The sequence below is a fragment of the Dictyostelium purpureum genome (genome assembly GCF_000190715.1).
Source record: "Dictyostelium purpureum unplaced genomic scaffold DICPUscaffold_154, whole genome shotgun sequence".
Taxonomy (NCBI): domain Eukaryota; phylum Evosea; class Eumycetozoa; order Dictyosteliales; family Dictyosteliaceae; genus Dictyostelium; species Dictyostelium purpureum.
In genome coordinates this window covers 54,372-67,275 of record NW_003519491.1, presented here as the reverse complement: position 1 = coordinate 67,275, position 12,904 = coordinate 54,372, and the positions used below count along the sequence as shown (strand labels likewise).

At 24.7% G+C, this 12,904-nt stretch overlaps 9 protein-coding genes across 9 annotated transcripts; 5 read left to right on the top strand and 4 right to left on the bottom strand.

Moving 5' to 3' along the window:
• Positions 1-447: 447 nt before the first annotated feature.
• Positions 448-624, top strand: DICPUDRAFT_153278 (uncharacterized protein; the record flags this gene model as incomplete). The annotated part of the gene is made up of 1 exon (XM_003288922.1): positions 448-624. One exon carries the CDS (start codon positions 448-450, stop codon positions 622-624), a length of 177 nt encoding a protein of 58 aa, XP_003288970.1.
• Positions 625-800: 176 nt separating this feature from the next.
• Positions 801-2,309, top strand: DICPUDRAFT_92205 (uncharacterized protein). The gene has a single exon (XM_003288921.1). It carries the CDS (start codon positions 1,182-1,184, stop codon positions 2,256-2,258), a length of 1,077 nt encoding a protein of 358 aa, XP_003288969.1. The 5' UTR covers positions 801-1,181; the 3' UTR covers positions 2,259-2,309.
• A 274-nt stretch (positions 2,310-2,583) lies between these two features.
• DICPUDRAFT_153276 (uncharacterized protein) lies at positions 2,584-2,769 on the top strand (the record flags this gene model as incomplete). Its single annotated transcript, XM_003288920.1, has 1 exon — positions 2,584-2,769. The coding sequence occupies one exon, from the start codon at positions 2,584-2,586 to the stop codon at positions 2,767-2,769; it is 186 nt and encodes a 61-aa protein (XP_003288968.1).
• A 272-nt stretch (positions 2,770-3,041) lies between these two features.
• Positions 3,042-3,291, top strand: DICPUDRAFT_153275 (uncharacterized protein; the record flags this gene model as incomplete). Its single annotated transcript, XM_003288919.1, has 2 exons — positions 3,042-3,222; positions 3,275-3,291. 2 exons carry the CDS (start codon positions 3,042-3,044, stop codon positions 3,289-3,291), a joined length of 198 nt encoding a protein of 65 aa, XP_003288967.1.
• A 124-nt stretch (positions 3,292-3,415) lies between these two features.
• On the bottom strand, positions 3,416-4,552 carry DICPUDRAFT_55765 (uncharacterized protein). The gene is made up of 3 exons (XM_003288903.1): positions 4,408-4,552; positions 4,141-4,255; positions 3,416-4,071 (listed from the first exon to the last, which is right to left on the bottom strand). Exons 1-3 carry the CDS (start codon positions 4,527-4,529, stop codon positions 3,577-3,579), a joined length of 732 nt encoding a protein of 243 aa, XP_003288951.1. The 5' UTR covers positions 4,530-4,552; the 3' UTR covers positions 3,416-3,576.
• A 355-nt stretch (positions 4,553-4,907) lies between these two features.
• DICPUDRAFT_88292 (uncharacterized protein) lies at positions 4,908-6,062 on the top strand (the record flags this gene model as incomplete). Its single annotated transcript, XM_003288918.1, has 1 exon — positions 4,908-6,062. The coding sequence occupies one exon, from the start codon at positions 4,908-4,910 to the stop codon at positions 6,060-6,062; it is 1,155 nt and encodes a 384-aa protein (XP_003288966.1).
• Positions 6,063-6,102: 40 nt separating this feature from the next.
• DICPUDRAFT_55762 (uncharacterized protein) lies at positions 6,103-7,705 on the bottom strand. Its single transcript, XM_003288902.1, has 2 exons — positions 7,243-7,705; positions 6,103-7,167 (listed from the first exon to the last, which is right to left on the bottom strand). Exons 1-2 carry the CDS (start codon positions 7,510-7,512, stop codon positions 6,217-6,219), a joined length of 1,221 nt encoding a protein of 406 aa, XP_003288950.1. The 5' UTR covers positions 7,513-7,705; the 3' UTR covers positions 6,103-6,216.
• Positions 7,706-8,654: 949 nt separating this feature from the next.
• On the bottom strand, positions 8,655-10,676 carry DICPUDRAFT_153271 (uncharacterized protein; the record flags this gene model as incomplete). Its single annotated transcript, XM_003288901.1, has 5 exons — positions 8,655-9,146; positions 9,209-9,804; positions 9,879-10,257; positions 10,323-10,456; positions 10,532-10,676. 5 exons carry the CDS (start codon positions 10,674-10,676, stop codon positions 8,655-8,657), a joined length of 1,746 nt encoding a protein of 581 aa, XP_003288949.1.
• A 1,096-nt stretch (positions 10,677-11,772) lies between these two features.
• DICPUDRAFT_79738 (uncharacterized protein) lies at positions 11,773-12,872 on the bottom strand (the record flags this gene model as incomplete). Its single annotated transcript, XM_003288900.1, has 4 exons — positions 11,773-11,870; positions 11,946-12,507; positions 12,598-12,755; positions 12,827-12,872. The coding sequence occupies 4 exons, from the start codon at positions 12,870-12,872 to the stop codon at positions 11,773-11,775; spliced, it is 864 nt and encodes a 287-aa protein (XP_003288948.1).
• Between the last annotated feature and the right edge of the window lie 32 nt (positions 12,873-12,904).

Genomic DNA, 12,904 nt, shown 5'->3' with positions numbered 1-12,904 from the left:
TACAAATAAATAAATAAATAAATAATTAAATATTAAAAAATAACCCAAATACTATGAGGGCTTTGTTGTCATATTAAGATTATGGTTTTCTAATAAACTAAGGATTTTTTTTTTCCTTTTTTAAGAAATATAAATAAAATTAAATAGTTTTATTAAAATTAAAATTAAAATTAAAATTTTATTTTTTCTTTTTTTTTTTTTTTTTTAAATTTAAATTAAATACTAATAGTCTTTTAGTTTAAAATTTATATTTCTTTTAATTTTTTATTTTATTTTTTAAATTTTATATTATTATACTTTTTAATAATAATAACAATAGAAATAGTATTATTTCAGATATCTTTTTTTTTCTTTATAATAATAGTCTTATAAAATTTTATTTTAATTAATTTTATTTATTTATAATTTATTTATTTATTTATTTATTTATTTATTTAATAAAAAAAAATGGAGGTTGTATATAATTTCCAAAATATTTCTGGAGGTAATATGACAGCAGACCAAGTCCGAAAGACAATTAAAGAGTTTGAAAAGTGCACATCAAATAAAGAAGAGATTCACCAATTTTGTCAAAAGTTGTGGATTGATTATCATAATTATCAGTTAACTATAGATGATGACTAAAACTTATCGATTATCTAAATTTAACAAATAAAAATAAAAATTATAAAAATAAAGGTTAAAAAATAGGTAATTATATATTGTAACTAATATATCATTATAATTATTTTCATTATTGTTATTAATTTATTTATAAATATTATTTTCTATCCAAGTATTTAGATATATATCCGCCCCCAAAAAAAAAAGATATAAAAAAAAAGATATAAAAAATAAAAAAAAAATAAAAAATATATATATTTAATTTTAGTAATATATAGTAATTATTTTTTTACAGTTTTTGTTTTATCTATATAATGTTCATTTTGTTTTTATTATAATAATAATTTAACCAAGTATCATATATGTTAATTGTTATTGGCAAATGGGGTTAAAGTATGTGTGTGTGGTAATTAAAAAAATATAAAAATAAATTTTTTATTTTTTGTACTGTTTATTTTTTAATTTCTTTAAATTGTTTTTTTTTTTTATTTTTTTTTTATTATTTCAATTTTATTTAAGCAAGTAATTATAATAACTTTAATAATAATATTGAGGGGTGTTACAAATAGTTTAATAATATGATATCACTAGAAAATAGTTCATTAGAAAATAATTCAGAAACATACCAAAAAAAAGAAACAGAAGTTGAAAATTGGTTACCTATTATCGATATTTCAAATTTACAAACTGAGGCTGGCAAAAAGATAATTGCAAAAGAAATTCATGATGCTTGTAAAGAGTTTGGATTCTTTTATATAAGGGGTCACGGTATCGAGGAATCCCTTATTGAAAATTTAGAAAGTGTAGCAAGTAGATTCTTTTCATTGCCTCTAGATGTTAAAATGAAATGGAAGATGAATCAAGTTAAAAGAGATTGGCTTGGCTTCTTTAAAGTAGGACAAGAAATAACCTATGGCGCAATCGATCATAAAGAGGGTGCCTATTTGGATGTTGAGCAAAGTGGGGATAGTGATCCATCAAGAGGTATCCATCTATACCCAACACCAGAGGAAGAGGAACTATATGGTATTGTTGGTTTCAAAAATACTATTGAAACCTATATTAAACAATTAACTGTTATAGGCAAAGAAATCATGCAAGCAATTGCATTAAGTTTAAATTTACCATCAACTTATTTTGATGATAAATATTCAAATCCATCAACATTAATGGGAATACTCAATTATCCTTCATACCCTAAAAACCCAGATGATTCATCAGAGGGGCGTTTTGGCACCAATGAGCACACAGATTGGGGATGTTTAACAATCCTTCACAGAACTGTTGAGGGATTACAGGTTAAATCTGGTGATGGATTCATTGATGCACCACCAGTTCCAGGTGCATTTATCTGTAATATTGGTGATATGTTAGATCGTATAACTGGTGGATACTATTTATCAAATGTTCACAGAGTCAAATTAAACACCAGTGGTAGTAATCAAATCACATATCCATTCTTTTTAGATCCAAACTGGGATTCAGTACCACAATTAATTGAAGGTATACCAAAAGTTCCACAACCAGCTCGTTGGGATAACCACAATATTCATCAATTCAAAGGTACTTATGGCCAATACTTTATGACAAAGGTAGGAAGGGTATTCCCAGAATATGTTTATAATGAAGAAAATAAGAGTAACGTTCATAAATAAATAAAAATAAAAATAATAGAATTTATTATTTTTATTATTATTTTTTAAACCAAAGTAAAAAGTTTTTTTTTTTATTAAAATTGTTTTTAATCACTTTTAGTGATTTTTTAACATTTTTTGGGGTTTTTCCATTTTTTTTATAAAACAGATAGCATCACTCTCATAAAAAATTTTTCATATAGGATAATTTATATTTTTTAAATTAACTTATAAAACATAGTATCAGTCTTAAAATATAGTTGGTGATATGTTGGAACACATAATTTGTTGATACTATTTAACAAATACTTTCAAGGCAAAATTAAACTCTTCTGGCAAGAACCAAATGGCATATCAATTCTTTTTAAATCCAAACTGGAATTCAGTACCAAAACTAACTGAAGGTATACCAAAAGCCACAAAACCAAATAGTTCAGATATTCAATTAAAAGGTACTTATAGTCAATACTTTAAAACCAAAGTAGATAAAGTAATTCCAGGATACATCAATGATGAAAATGAACAAAAGTAAAGATTATATATATTAAAATAATAAATATATTTTTTTCTTAATATCTTTTTTTTTAAATTTTTTTCTTTTTCTTTTTTTTTTTTTTTTTTGTTTTTTTTTCTAATATTTAATTTAAAATTTTTTTATTAAACTAAAATTTCTATTTTTAGAAATATTTAAATTAATTTTTTTTTTTTAATTTTAGATTTTTTTTTTCAATTTCCATGTTAATAAAGAAAAGTGATATTCATTAGGAATAAAATATTCATTATATATTTTAATATTATTAAAAAATGGAAACTACAGACTATGCAATTGCAACATCAAACAAAATTGATAAATATAAAAAAAAAGTTTTAGAAGAAGCATATTCAAAAATTAATAATTATGCAAGAAAACAATGGGAGAGTTATTATTCTCTTAAAAACCAAAAAGAAAACGAGGATAGGAACAATACATTAGACGTAATTATTAGTAATTAATAGTTTTTTATTTTTATATAATATTAATTATTTTTTTTTAATAGATAATTCTAATGCCTAACAACTCATAGTTTTTTAAAATAAAAAAATTAAATAAAACTGTTAAATTGAAAATAAATTTGGTATAATTTATTAAGAGTTTTTTAGAAAATTTATAGACGTTCATAAAATAATTTAAATTATTTCTTTTTTAAAAAAAAATTATGTAATTTATTTGGTGATTAAAAAAAAAGACTATTTTACGGTTGTTTGCATTATTTGAAGTTTTGTTTTTGTTATAGTTGTTGTTGTTGTTGTTGTTGTTGTTGTTGTTGTTGTTGTTGTTGTAATTATTATTATTAGTTGTTTATAATTTAGCTTGTGGTTTGGCTTGAGTGATTTTACCTAATTTCATGGCTAAACCCATGTTACCTTTAATCTTTAATTTGCCTTTGGTGAAAGCAACTTGACCATTTAATTTACCAGACATTAAGTCGAGGAAATCAGCTTCGGCCATTGTAATGGTACAGTCAGCTTTTGGTGCAGCACCAGTAGTAACTGAACCTTTACCATTCTTTAAATCAACAGTGAATTTTTTGACACCTGATGGGGTGGTGATATCGAATTGGTAAACACCTTTAATTTGACCAACTAATTCTGGTTTAGCAATGACAGTTTTTTGTAAGGTATCGAAAACTTTGCCTAATGGAGTACCATCATCTAATGAAGCACCTGATGAAGCACCTGATGAGGCAGCTGGGGCAGCACCTTTTGAGGCTTTTTTAACAGCTTCAACAATGTGTTTGAATTTCATAGCTAATGCCATGTTACCTTTAAGTGCTAATTTCTTTTTCATGAAGGCCTATAAAAACAAGATATATATAATTAGTTTGAGGTTTTCATTTGATTCTTCTTGTATAAAAAAACTTACAGTTTGTTCGGTTAATTTACCTTCTAAAATTTGAATAAAATCTTCTTCTTTAATAGTGATAGTGCATTCTGGTTTTTCGTGTTTACCGACTTTGAATGAACCATTACCATTTTTTCTGTTATTAAAAAAGAGATAATATATTAATATTTGATTTTATTGTACTTTAATTTTAGTTTTTTTTTTTTTTTTTTTTTTTTTTTTGTTTAATTTGATTTTTTTTGCTCTTTTTATCTGCAATATGAAAAATAATATTATTTTATTACATACAAATCAACAGAGTATGAAGTGCCATCAATATCGAATTGGTAGACACCATTGATTTTTTTTACAAGAGCAGCACCATCGGTTTTGATGACTGATTCGAGAGTTGAAAAGAATTTACTGGCCATGTTTAATACTAAATAGATAAAATGAAATAATATGTAATAATAAAAATTTTTTTGATAATTAAAAAAAAATAAAATTTAAAAAAAATTAAAAAAAATTAAAAAAAAATAAAAAAAAAAAAATAAAAAAAAAATAAAAAATTATTTCATTTTTTATTTTAAAATAGATAATTAATTTTTACAAAAACACGATTAATATTGTAATAAAATAACAAAATAAAATTTATAAAAACCAATTGTTTTTGTATTGATATTAATTTAAATAATTGTTTGTTTTTTATTTTTTATTTTTTTTATTATTATTAAAATATATAATATATAATAAACTTATAACAGCAACAGCAATAGCAATAGCAACATCACCGATTATAATATATAAATATGTCAAGAAGACAAGCAAGCCAACAAGGAAGGAGGAGATTAAATAGGTTTGTGGAGGAGGAAGAAGAAGAAGAGGAGGAGGTTGAGGTCGAGGAGGAAGATTATGAAGAGGAAGAGAGTGAAGAAGAGACTACTAGTAAAAAAAGAAAAAGAGGCGGTTCATCACAACCAATAAAACCAATAGCGCCAAATGCATCACAACCATCACAAACATCTTCACAAGCAGCATCAAGAGAGGAAATATCATCGCTTAGCAATGAACAGATCGAAAATATGGTAAACGATTTTGTAAGATTTATATTGTATATTGATAGAAAAAAATTGCCAATTTTAAAATCAGAAATCACAAAAAATGTATTATCGAAAATAAGCAAGGATAAGAGATTAACTCAAAATATATTTCAGCGTGGTATTAATAAACTTCAAAATGTATTTGGTTATGAGCTTAAAGAGTTACCAAAGAAATCCAAAGAGGCAACTCAAAGCTATATTTTAATAAATACCAAGGAGATATCAAAGACGGCAGCAGCATTAGATAAAATTATGGAAAAGGCAAGAGCTGAAGAGATTGCCATTGGCGAAAATAAAGAGTCTAGAATTTTAAGTCAAAACTTATCGTTCATTACAATTATTTTAGGTATTATATTGATTGAGGGTGGCCATATTGATCAAATAACACTTTTTCAATATCTTGGCCAAATAGGTTTAAAAAGAAATGAAAAACATGAAGTGTTTGGTGAATGGGAAAAACTATTAGAAAAATTTTCAAAAGAAATGTATTTAACAAAAACCAAAACAAGTGAAGTCGATGGTGAACAAAATTGGATTTATGGCTATGGTCAAAGAGCATTTGCAGAAACATCAAAAAGAAATATTTTAAATTTAATTTCAAACTTATATGGTTGTGAACCAGATACAATTTTATTAAAACAAATTCAAATTGAAGAAGAAAAGATGGGTATAACGCCACCACAACAAAATCAACAAAATCAACAAAATCAACAAAATCAACAAAGAGGAAGGGGTAGAAGGCAATCACAGGAAGAAGAGGAGGAAGAGGAAGTAGAAGAAGTAGAGCAACCACAACAAAGAGGAAGAAGAACAACAACCACTACTACAACCACAACCACAACATCTTCACAAAGAAGAAGATAAAAAATTTAATAAATAAAACAAACACAAGAATTATAAATTTATATTTTACATATTTTTTTTTAAAACTTTTATTTTTTAAAATTTTTTTATTATAATATCTAAAACAAATAATAGATACTATTATTATATTATTATTATTATTATTACGATTCGTTTAAACTGGAACTAAACGAATTTTATCTAAATAAACTTTAATTGGTGAGGTACCAGCATTTCTAAATTTAAGAACAGTTGGTTTACCGAGTGATTCTGGAGCACCTAAATCTGCAGTTAAATCGTAATCGAATTTAGTCCATGCAGCAGTGGTTGATGGTTTTTGTTGTAATCCTGATCCACCACCATATTCAACGATAAGATTTCCTGATACTGGTGAGTCAGTTTTAATGTAGAATTCGAGACTTTTGAATTTGCCAGACCATAGTACTGGTAAATCAGTACCGATTTGAATTGCATTATTACCACTAAGAGTACCACTTGCACATGCTGTAGAATCGGCTTCGGCACCTGGGGTTGATGAATCTTCCCAGTTTACAGTAACACCGTTTGACCAATCGGCCCAACCGAGATTTGGATGATCATAGTTGAGTGGTTTGACAAGTCCATTGTTAAAGATCCAACCATCAGCATCAACTGGGAATGGGGCAGTACAATTGTCAGTGTTGAATGAAGTCTTTGGATCACCGAATTGACCTTCACCTTCGTAGAGAGTAGCACCAGTTGGAGCATTAATATAGATATCGACTTGATCACCATAGATTGAATAAACATGGGCAATTACTGGGAAAGTGGCAGTGGCACCATTATAAGTCCAATAGTTGTATAATCTTCTTGGGACTTCTGTTATTTTACCTGTTTGATCTTCGACAGAGATCGAAGCAATACCAACTTTATGATTGAAAACCATAAATTCGAACCAACTTGCAGTGGTTGCAGCATCTTTCATATATGCTTTAATTGGACCTGTAACATCACATGATACTTTTTTAACAGTTGTCATTGCTACACCAACACTTGAGCCAATAGTTGCATTAAAGGCTGTTGGACTTAAATCTAAATGTGGGAATGGGGTATCACACCATCCTGGATCTGGACATTGATCTACAATCTAAAATAAAAATAAATAAATAAATTAATAAAATGAAAAAAAAATTTATAAAAAAATATAAAAAAGATTACATACCATTACAGTACCTGTACCTCCTGGACCGTAGATTTGATAACACTCACCACAAGAGTATGAGCCATTATATAAAGCAGTAGCAGCGGCGGCAATCATTAAAGTACCTGGGCCAGTTTGACCCATAAGTTGCCCGTAACCACAGTTACCATGTTGAATTGCCTCATACCATGTTGAACGGGATGAAAAACAATCTGATAAATCTGCTCCCTTAGCAGTTAAAGCGCCAGCTAAGAATAGTATTAGAGAAATTGTTTTAAACTTTAAATTCATTTTAAAAGTTGTATATAAATAAAAGTTGTATTTTTATAATTTTAAAAAAACAATTAATTAAAGAAACATTAAAAGTGTATGATTAAATATTTAAATTATATTTTTTATAAACTATTATTTGTTTAAAATATTTTGTTTTTATTGTTATTGTGTTATTAATATTATTTATACTATTAATAATTTTTTATTATTACTTTATTAATTGTTTATTGAAAATGAAAAAAAAAAACTTTGAGATTTCTTTATTTTTATAGTAAATGAAAAAGATCTTAAATAAAATATAAAAATTAAAATTAAATTAAAATATTTATCCTAATTATTATAATAAAAATGATTTTCATTTAATTATCGCTTTTAATTTGAGAGAACAAATGGTTTTTTAACTGAATTGTAATTTTTTTTAATTTTTTTTTATTTAAATGATCATTAAATCTAAAATTCTTTTTTGGATATTTAAATTAAAAAAAAATAAAATAAAAAAAAAAATTTTAAACTATTTATTTGTGAAAAGAAGGAGTTTGGTACCACGATTAATGAGGGCCTTGACACAATATTAACAAAATCGATAAAAAAAATAAAAAAAAAAATTTTAAAACCAACTAAATCGTTAGAAATCTTCTATCTTTTATTTTAATAAATAAAAAATTAGAAATCAATTTATTTTTCATTTAAAATTATTTTAATTTAGTTTTTTTTTTTTTAATTTAAAAATTAAATTTAATCTTATAGTTTTTTTTTTTAGTTTTTTTAATTTTATTATATTTTAATATTTATTTATTTTATTTAATATTTTTTTTATTTTTTTTTATAATATTTTTTTTTTTTTTTATATTATCTTTTAACCAATATTTTGGTTTTATCTTTTAATTTTTAATAAAAAAAATAAAATAAAATAAAAACTAAAATATATTGAGGCTTTCAAATAAAATTCACCAAATGGTGTGTTTTATAAAAAAAAAAAACTTTAGATTTAGAAAAATTGAAAAAAAAATATGCAAAGCGTGAAAAAGTGTGTTTATAAAATTTTATTTTTATTATTTATAATAAAAAAAATTTTATTTTTTTAATATTTACATTTTGAAACTTTATATAAAAATTTAAAAAACTATTAAAATAGTTTTTTTTTTATTATTTTATTAAAACTAATATATTGTTACATCATCATTTTCCATTGAACTTGAAACACCCCCACCACTGTCCATCTGACTGGTCATATTACTATCCATTTTAATTGTGCTTGAGGTGGTTCCTCTCGAATGAGAGCTGAAATTTTTTAATTTATTGGCTAGTGAACTATTTAATACATAAACCCCTATGAATGACTCTCTCCATATCTTGCATACACGGGCATTGTACCCATATAAGATAATTGCATAAACACCATAAATACGTAAGCAAAATGCAAACATCTTTAATGATGATGGTGGTGGACCCTGGATAAAACAGTTGGAACCATCTGTATTTAATAAGCATGTATAAAAATCTACAATGGAACCATAGAACCAATCTGCATTTTGGTGAATCCAAAAATTATAACCAAATAAATATATAAATGTTAAATAAACTAAAATCATATTTAATAATGGTTTAATTTGTAACTTCCAAATATCTTTTTTACTATTTGATTTCATAATCTATATTAAAATTTAAATGTTAATTACTATTTTTATTATTATTATTAAAAAAATATAATTACCTTGTAGATTTCATAAACTACCAATATAATAAACACAGTGCCCAAAGTTAACATAAAAGCAAATGGACCCCAAAAAAATACATTTTGATAAGTACCACTATCAATCCAACACAAAAAGTTACCTAAACCAGCCCTATAGCGACCCAAACCCAAAATAGGTACAGAAAAGGCCAAAGAAAGAACCAATACAACTGGAATATAAATCTTTAGTATTTCTAATTTTTTATTAACAAAATGAATTTGATACCATAGTTCGAAAGATTGGATACACCACCATAAAACTGCATTGGCAATTGAAAATTGAAATAAAAAGCCTGAAGCTGAACATGCTTTATCGGTACCCATTGCTCTTCTATTTTCTTCGGGACATATAATAGCCTTCGCTCCCCCTCCGGAGAACAAACCCATTGTTCCAGCGACTGACATCAAAAGAATACTGCCTGTAAAAAAACCAAAAAAGTAATCATATTTATTTTTTTTATTATTAACTATTAAATATGTTATTACCAAGTAAATTGAACAGACTAAACTTATGAAAGCTAAAGCGTCACTCTCTCTTAACAAAGAGTTCCAGTCTGAATCAGACATAATTGGTGCTATAAAGATAAAATTAAATTAAATTAGAAATTAAATTTAAATTTAATATATTAAAAACTAAAACTAAAATTACCTGGGCATCTAATTGTGCAATAACTTTGATTGGAAACATACACATAACCAAGCTCCGCGTCTGCATCTTGAGTTTTAGTGTATCTATATACAAGTGGATTTGGGCAAGATTTTACGACAGTAGATTGATTATTTTGTGGTGGGTCAAAACATTGGATAGTATAATCAAAAGATTGTCCAAAATCTGTTAAATTATATATGGTGTTTGTAATTGGATATTTAGGTTGCATTGGATCTTCTTCTAATTGTGAACAATTATACAATGAACTTACACCACAAATACCTGTAACGTCGGTACAAGTACCTCTACAAACACGCTTTGGAATTGCAACGATTTCTTTGGTATCTATATTTTGAAATTCTTGACACTCTGGTAACATCTAATTTTTTTATAATTTAGTACAGTAACTTGATTATATATTAATATAAAATATAAAAAGCTTACCATTGAGCAAAGAGATTGAGATGTGTGCACAGTTTGACAAGCATCTCCTCCATAACTTCCTAGTAACTTAAAATACATTTTTAACTCTACCATTATCTGATCCTGTGTTGTTGATCCAGGTATGTAAACAGAACCTAAAAGAAAATAAATAATTATAAATGTTTAATGTATATTTTTTTTTTTTTTTTTTTTTTTTATAATTTACTTACCATTATTTGTTAAATAATCAGCACATTTTATTATATCTGTATCACCTTGATACTTTTCACACTTTGCTTTTGGATCTATGGAATAAATATTTTGGCAGCTAATTGATGAAATAAAAGTTAATACTATAAATAAAAAGAGTTTCATTTTTTTAAAAAAAAAAACTTTTAAAAAAAATTTTATTTTTTTATTGATGCGAATAAAAAAAATAAAACAAAAATGAAAAAATATAAATAAAATAAAAAAATAAATTTTTTTTGTATTCCATCATATTTTCAATAAAATAAGTAAAAATATCTTTGAAATACCGGTTATTCCACAATCATTTATTAAAAAATACAAAAAAAAAATGGGAAAAAATTAAAATTAAAATTAGATTTTTTTTTTTTTTTTTAAAAATTTTGATTAAACAAAAGTGGTTAAAAAAAAAAAAGATCGATTTTGATTAAAAAAAATAAAGATTAATTATATTAATAAAAAAAAAATTATTATTGAATATATTTTTATAGAATATTATAAATTTTAAAAGATTTTAGTAACAGTATCCTTTCGGGATGTTTCGGCATAAAAAACTATATACACAGTATAAAATGTTTTAAAATAATGATTTCTTATTTCAAAATTAAAAACCTACAACTTTATATTTTGATTAGTTAAGCCACATTGAAGATGATATTCCAGTTTGATCCAAGTTCATATATCGAAAAATGTTAAGAGAAAATGAAAGATAACAAAAATCATTTTATTTGATGGAAAGCTACTTTGGCCATTACAAGATTTCTCAGGTTGCTATTTTTCTTAATATTACAGGTGTTTTCATGGAAATAAATAACTCCAAATGCATGACTATCGGTATTTTTAATGGAAAAGTAGTTAGGTAATAATTTTTATTGAAAAAAGAGATTTCAAGAAAGAGTAAATTCCTGTGCTGACTGAATTTACTTTGGGTGGTGAGAAAAAAAGAATTTCCTCAACACAAAAGAGAGAAGGAGAAAGAAAAAATGAGAAATGCAAGTTCCTATTAGGAGCTACTTTTCATCACCATCATCCAACTCATCATCGTATTCCGTGCCTCAAGAAGATAATAACAACATTTATAAATAAAAATAAAAAATATAAAAACATTGTTGTTTTTTTTGTAAATAATAAAAGCAATAATAAAATTTAATAATAGTTTTACAATATTTTATTTTATTTATATTTATATGTTTTAAATATTTAAACTTTATTTTTTATAATTTTATTAGTTTTCTATATTCATTGGTTCGTTCATACTATCGCTACCAAGTAAAATATCAACATTTGGAAATTCTGATTTTCTAACTCTAATACTAAAACATACTATTGTAAAAAAAAATGATGGTTAATAAAATGATAAATTGCTCTTAAATAATAATAATAGATAATAATGCTTACATTTTTCAATTTTCTTTAAACTATCTTCCATTGTATTCATTTTGCTTGAAATATCTCTATTTAAATGACACTTTTTAAAACCATTTGACATTTCTCTAACAAAACTACATATATTAAAACATTCATCAATCTTTTGCTTTGTACAAAGGTTTGTGGCATAACGCATAAGCTCACCACTAAGATCGCAAATACCCAATGCATAGTCTTCTAATGAAATTGAAAATTGGCCTAATGATTCTAATCCCAATGACTCTTTCATTGGATTTATTATTTCATCGACTGAAATGAGTGAGGAGTGTTCTAAATAATATTGAAATGAAACTGCTTCGACAAACTCTTGAATACCCATCGAAAATGCTCTTTGAAATTTATAATATTCCTGTTGATCCAACTCTTTAATAATAACTTCAAATAGTTTATAAATTGGTTGTAAATTTTGTTTTGATTGTTTAATAATTTCATTCTTATCTTCCCATACTGCTCTTTGCAATAACGATATAACTCTTTTACTTTGAATGGTTATATCTCTACTACTTTTAACAATTCTTTCTCTTCTATCATTCTATTATAGTAAATGAAAAATATTATTAATATTAATATTTTATTATTATGCTTTTATTTGAATAATAGTATTAAAACTAAATAGTCTTACATCCTCATCCAATTTCTTACTGTATGCTGAAAATAATGTTTTTATTTCTGGGTCATTGAAAACTAAATCTTTTTCTTCATTTTTATTCTGTTGATTATTATTGTTGTTATTTCTACCTCTAAAATTATTGTTATTTTGACCTTTAAATCTTTTATTATCTGTTTTTAAAAAGGAAAGTATTTAATACCACAAATTTCTTAATTTTAAATTTGCAAATAAACCAACATACCTTCACTTTTTTCTATAGGAGTTTTCTCTTCTCCATCTCTTTTCATTTTGATCTTTTATCTGTAAAAATGAATGTAAA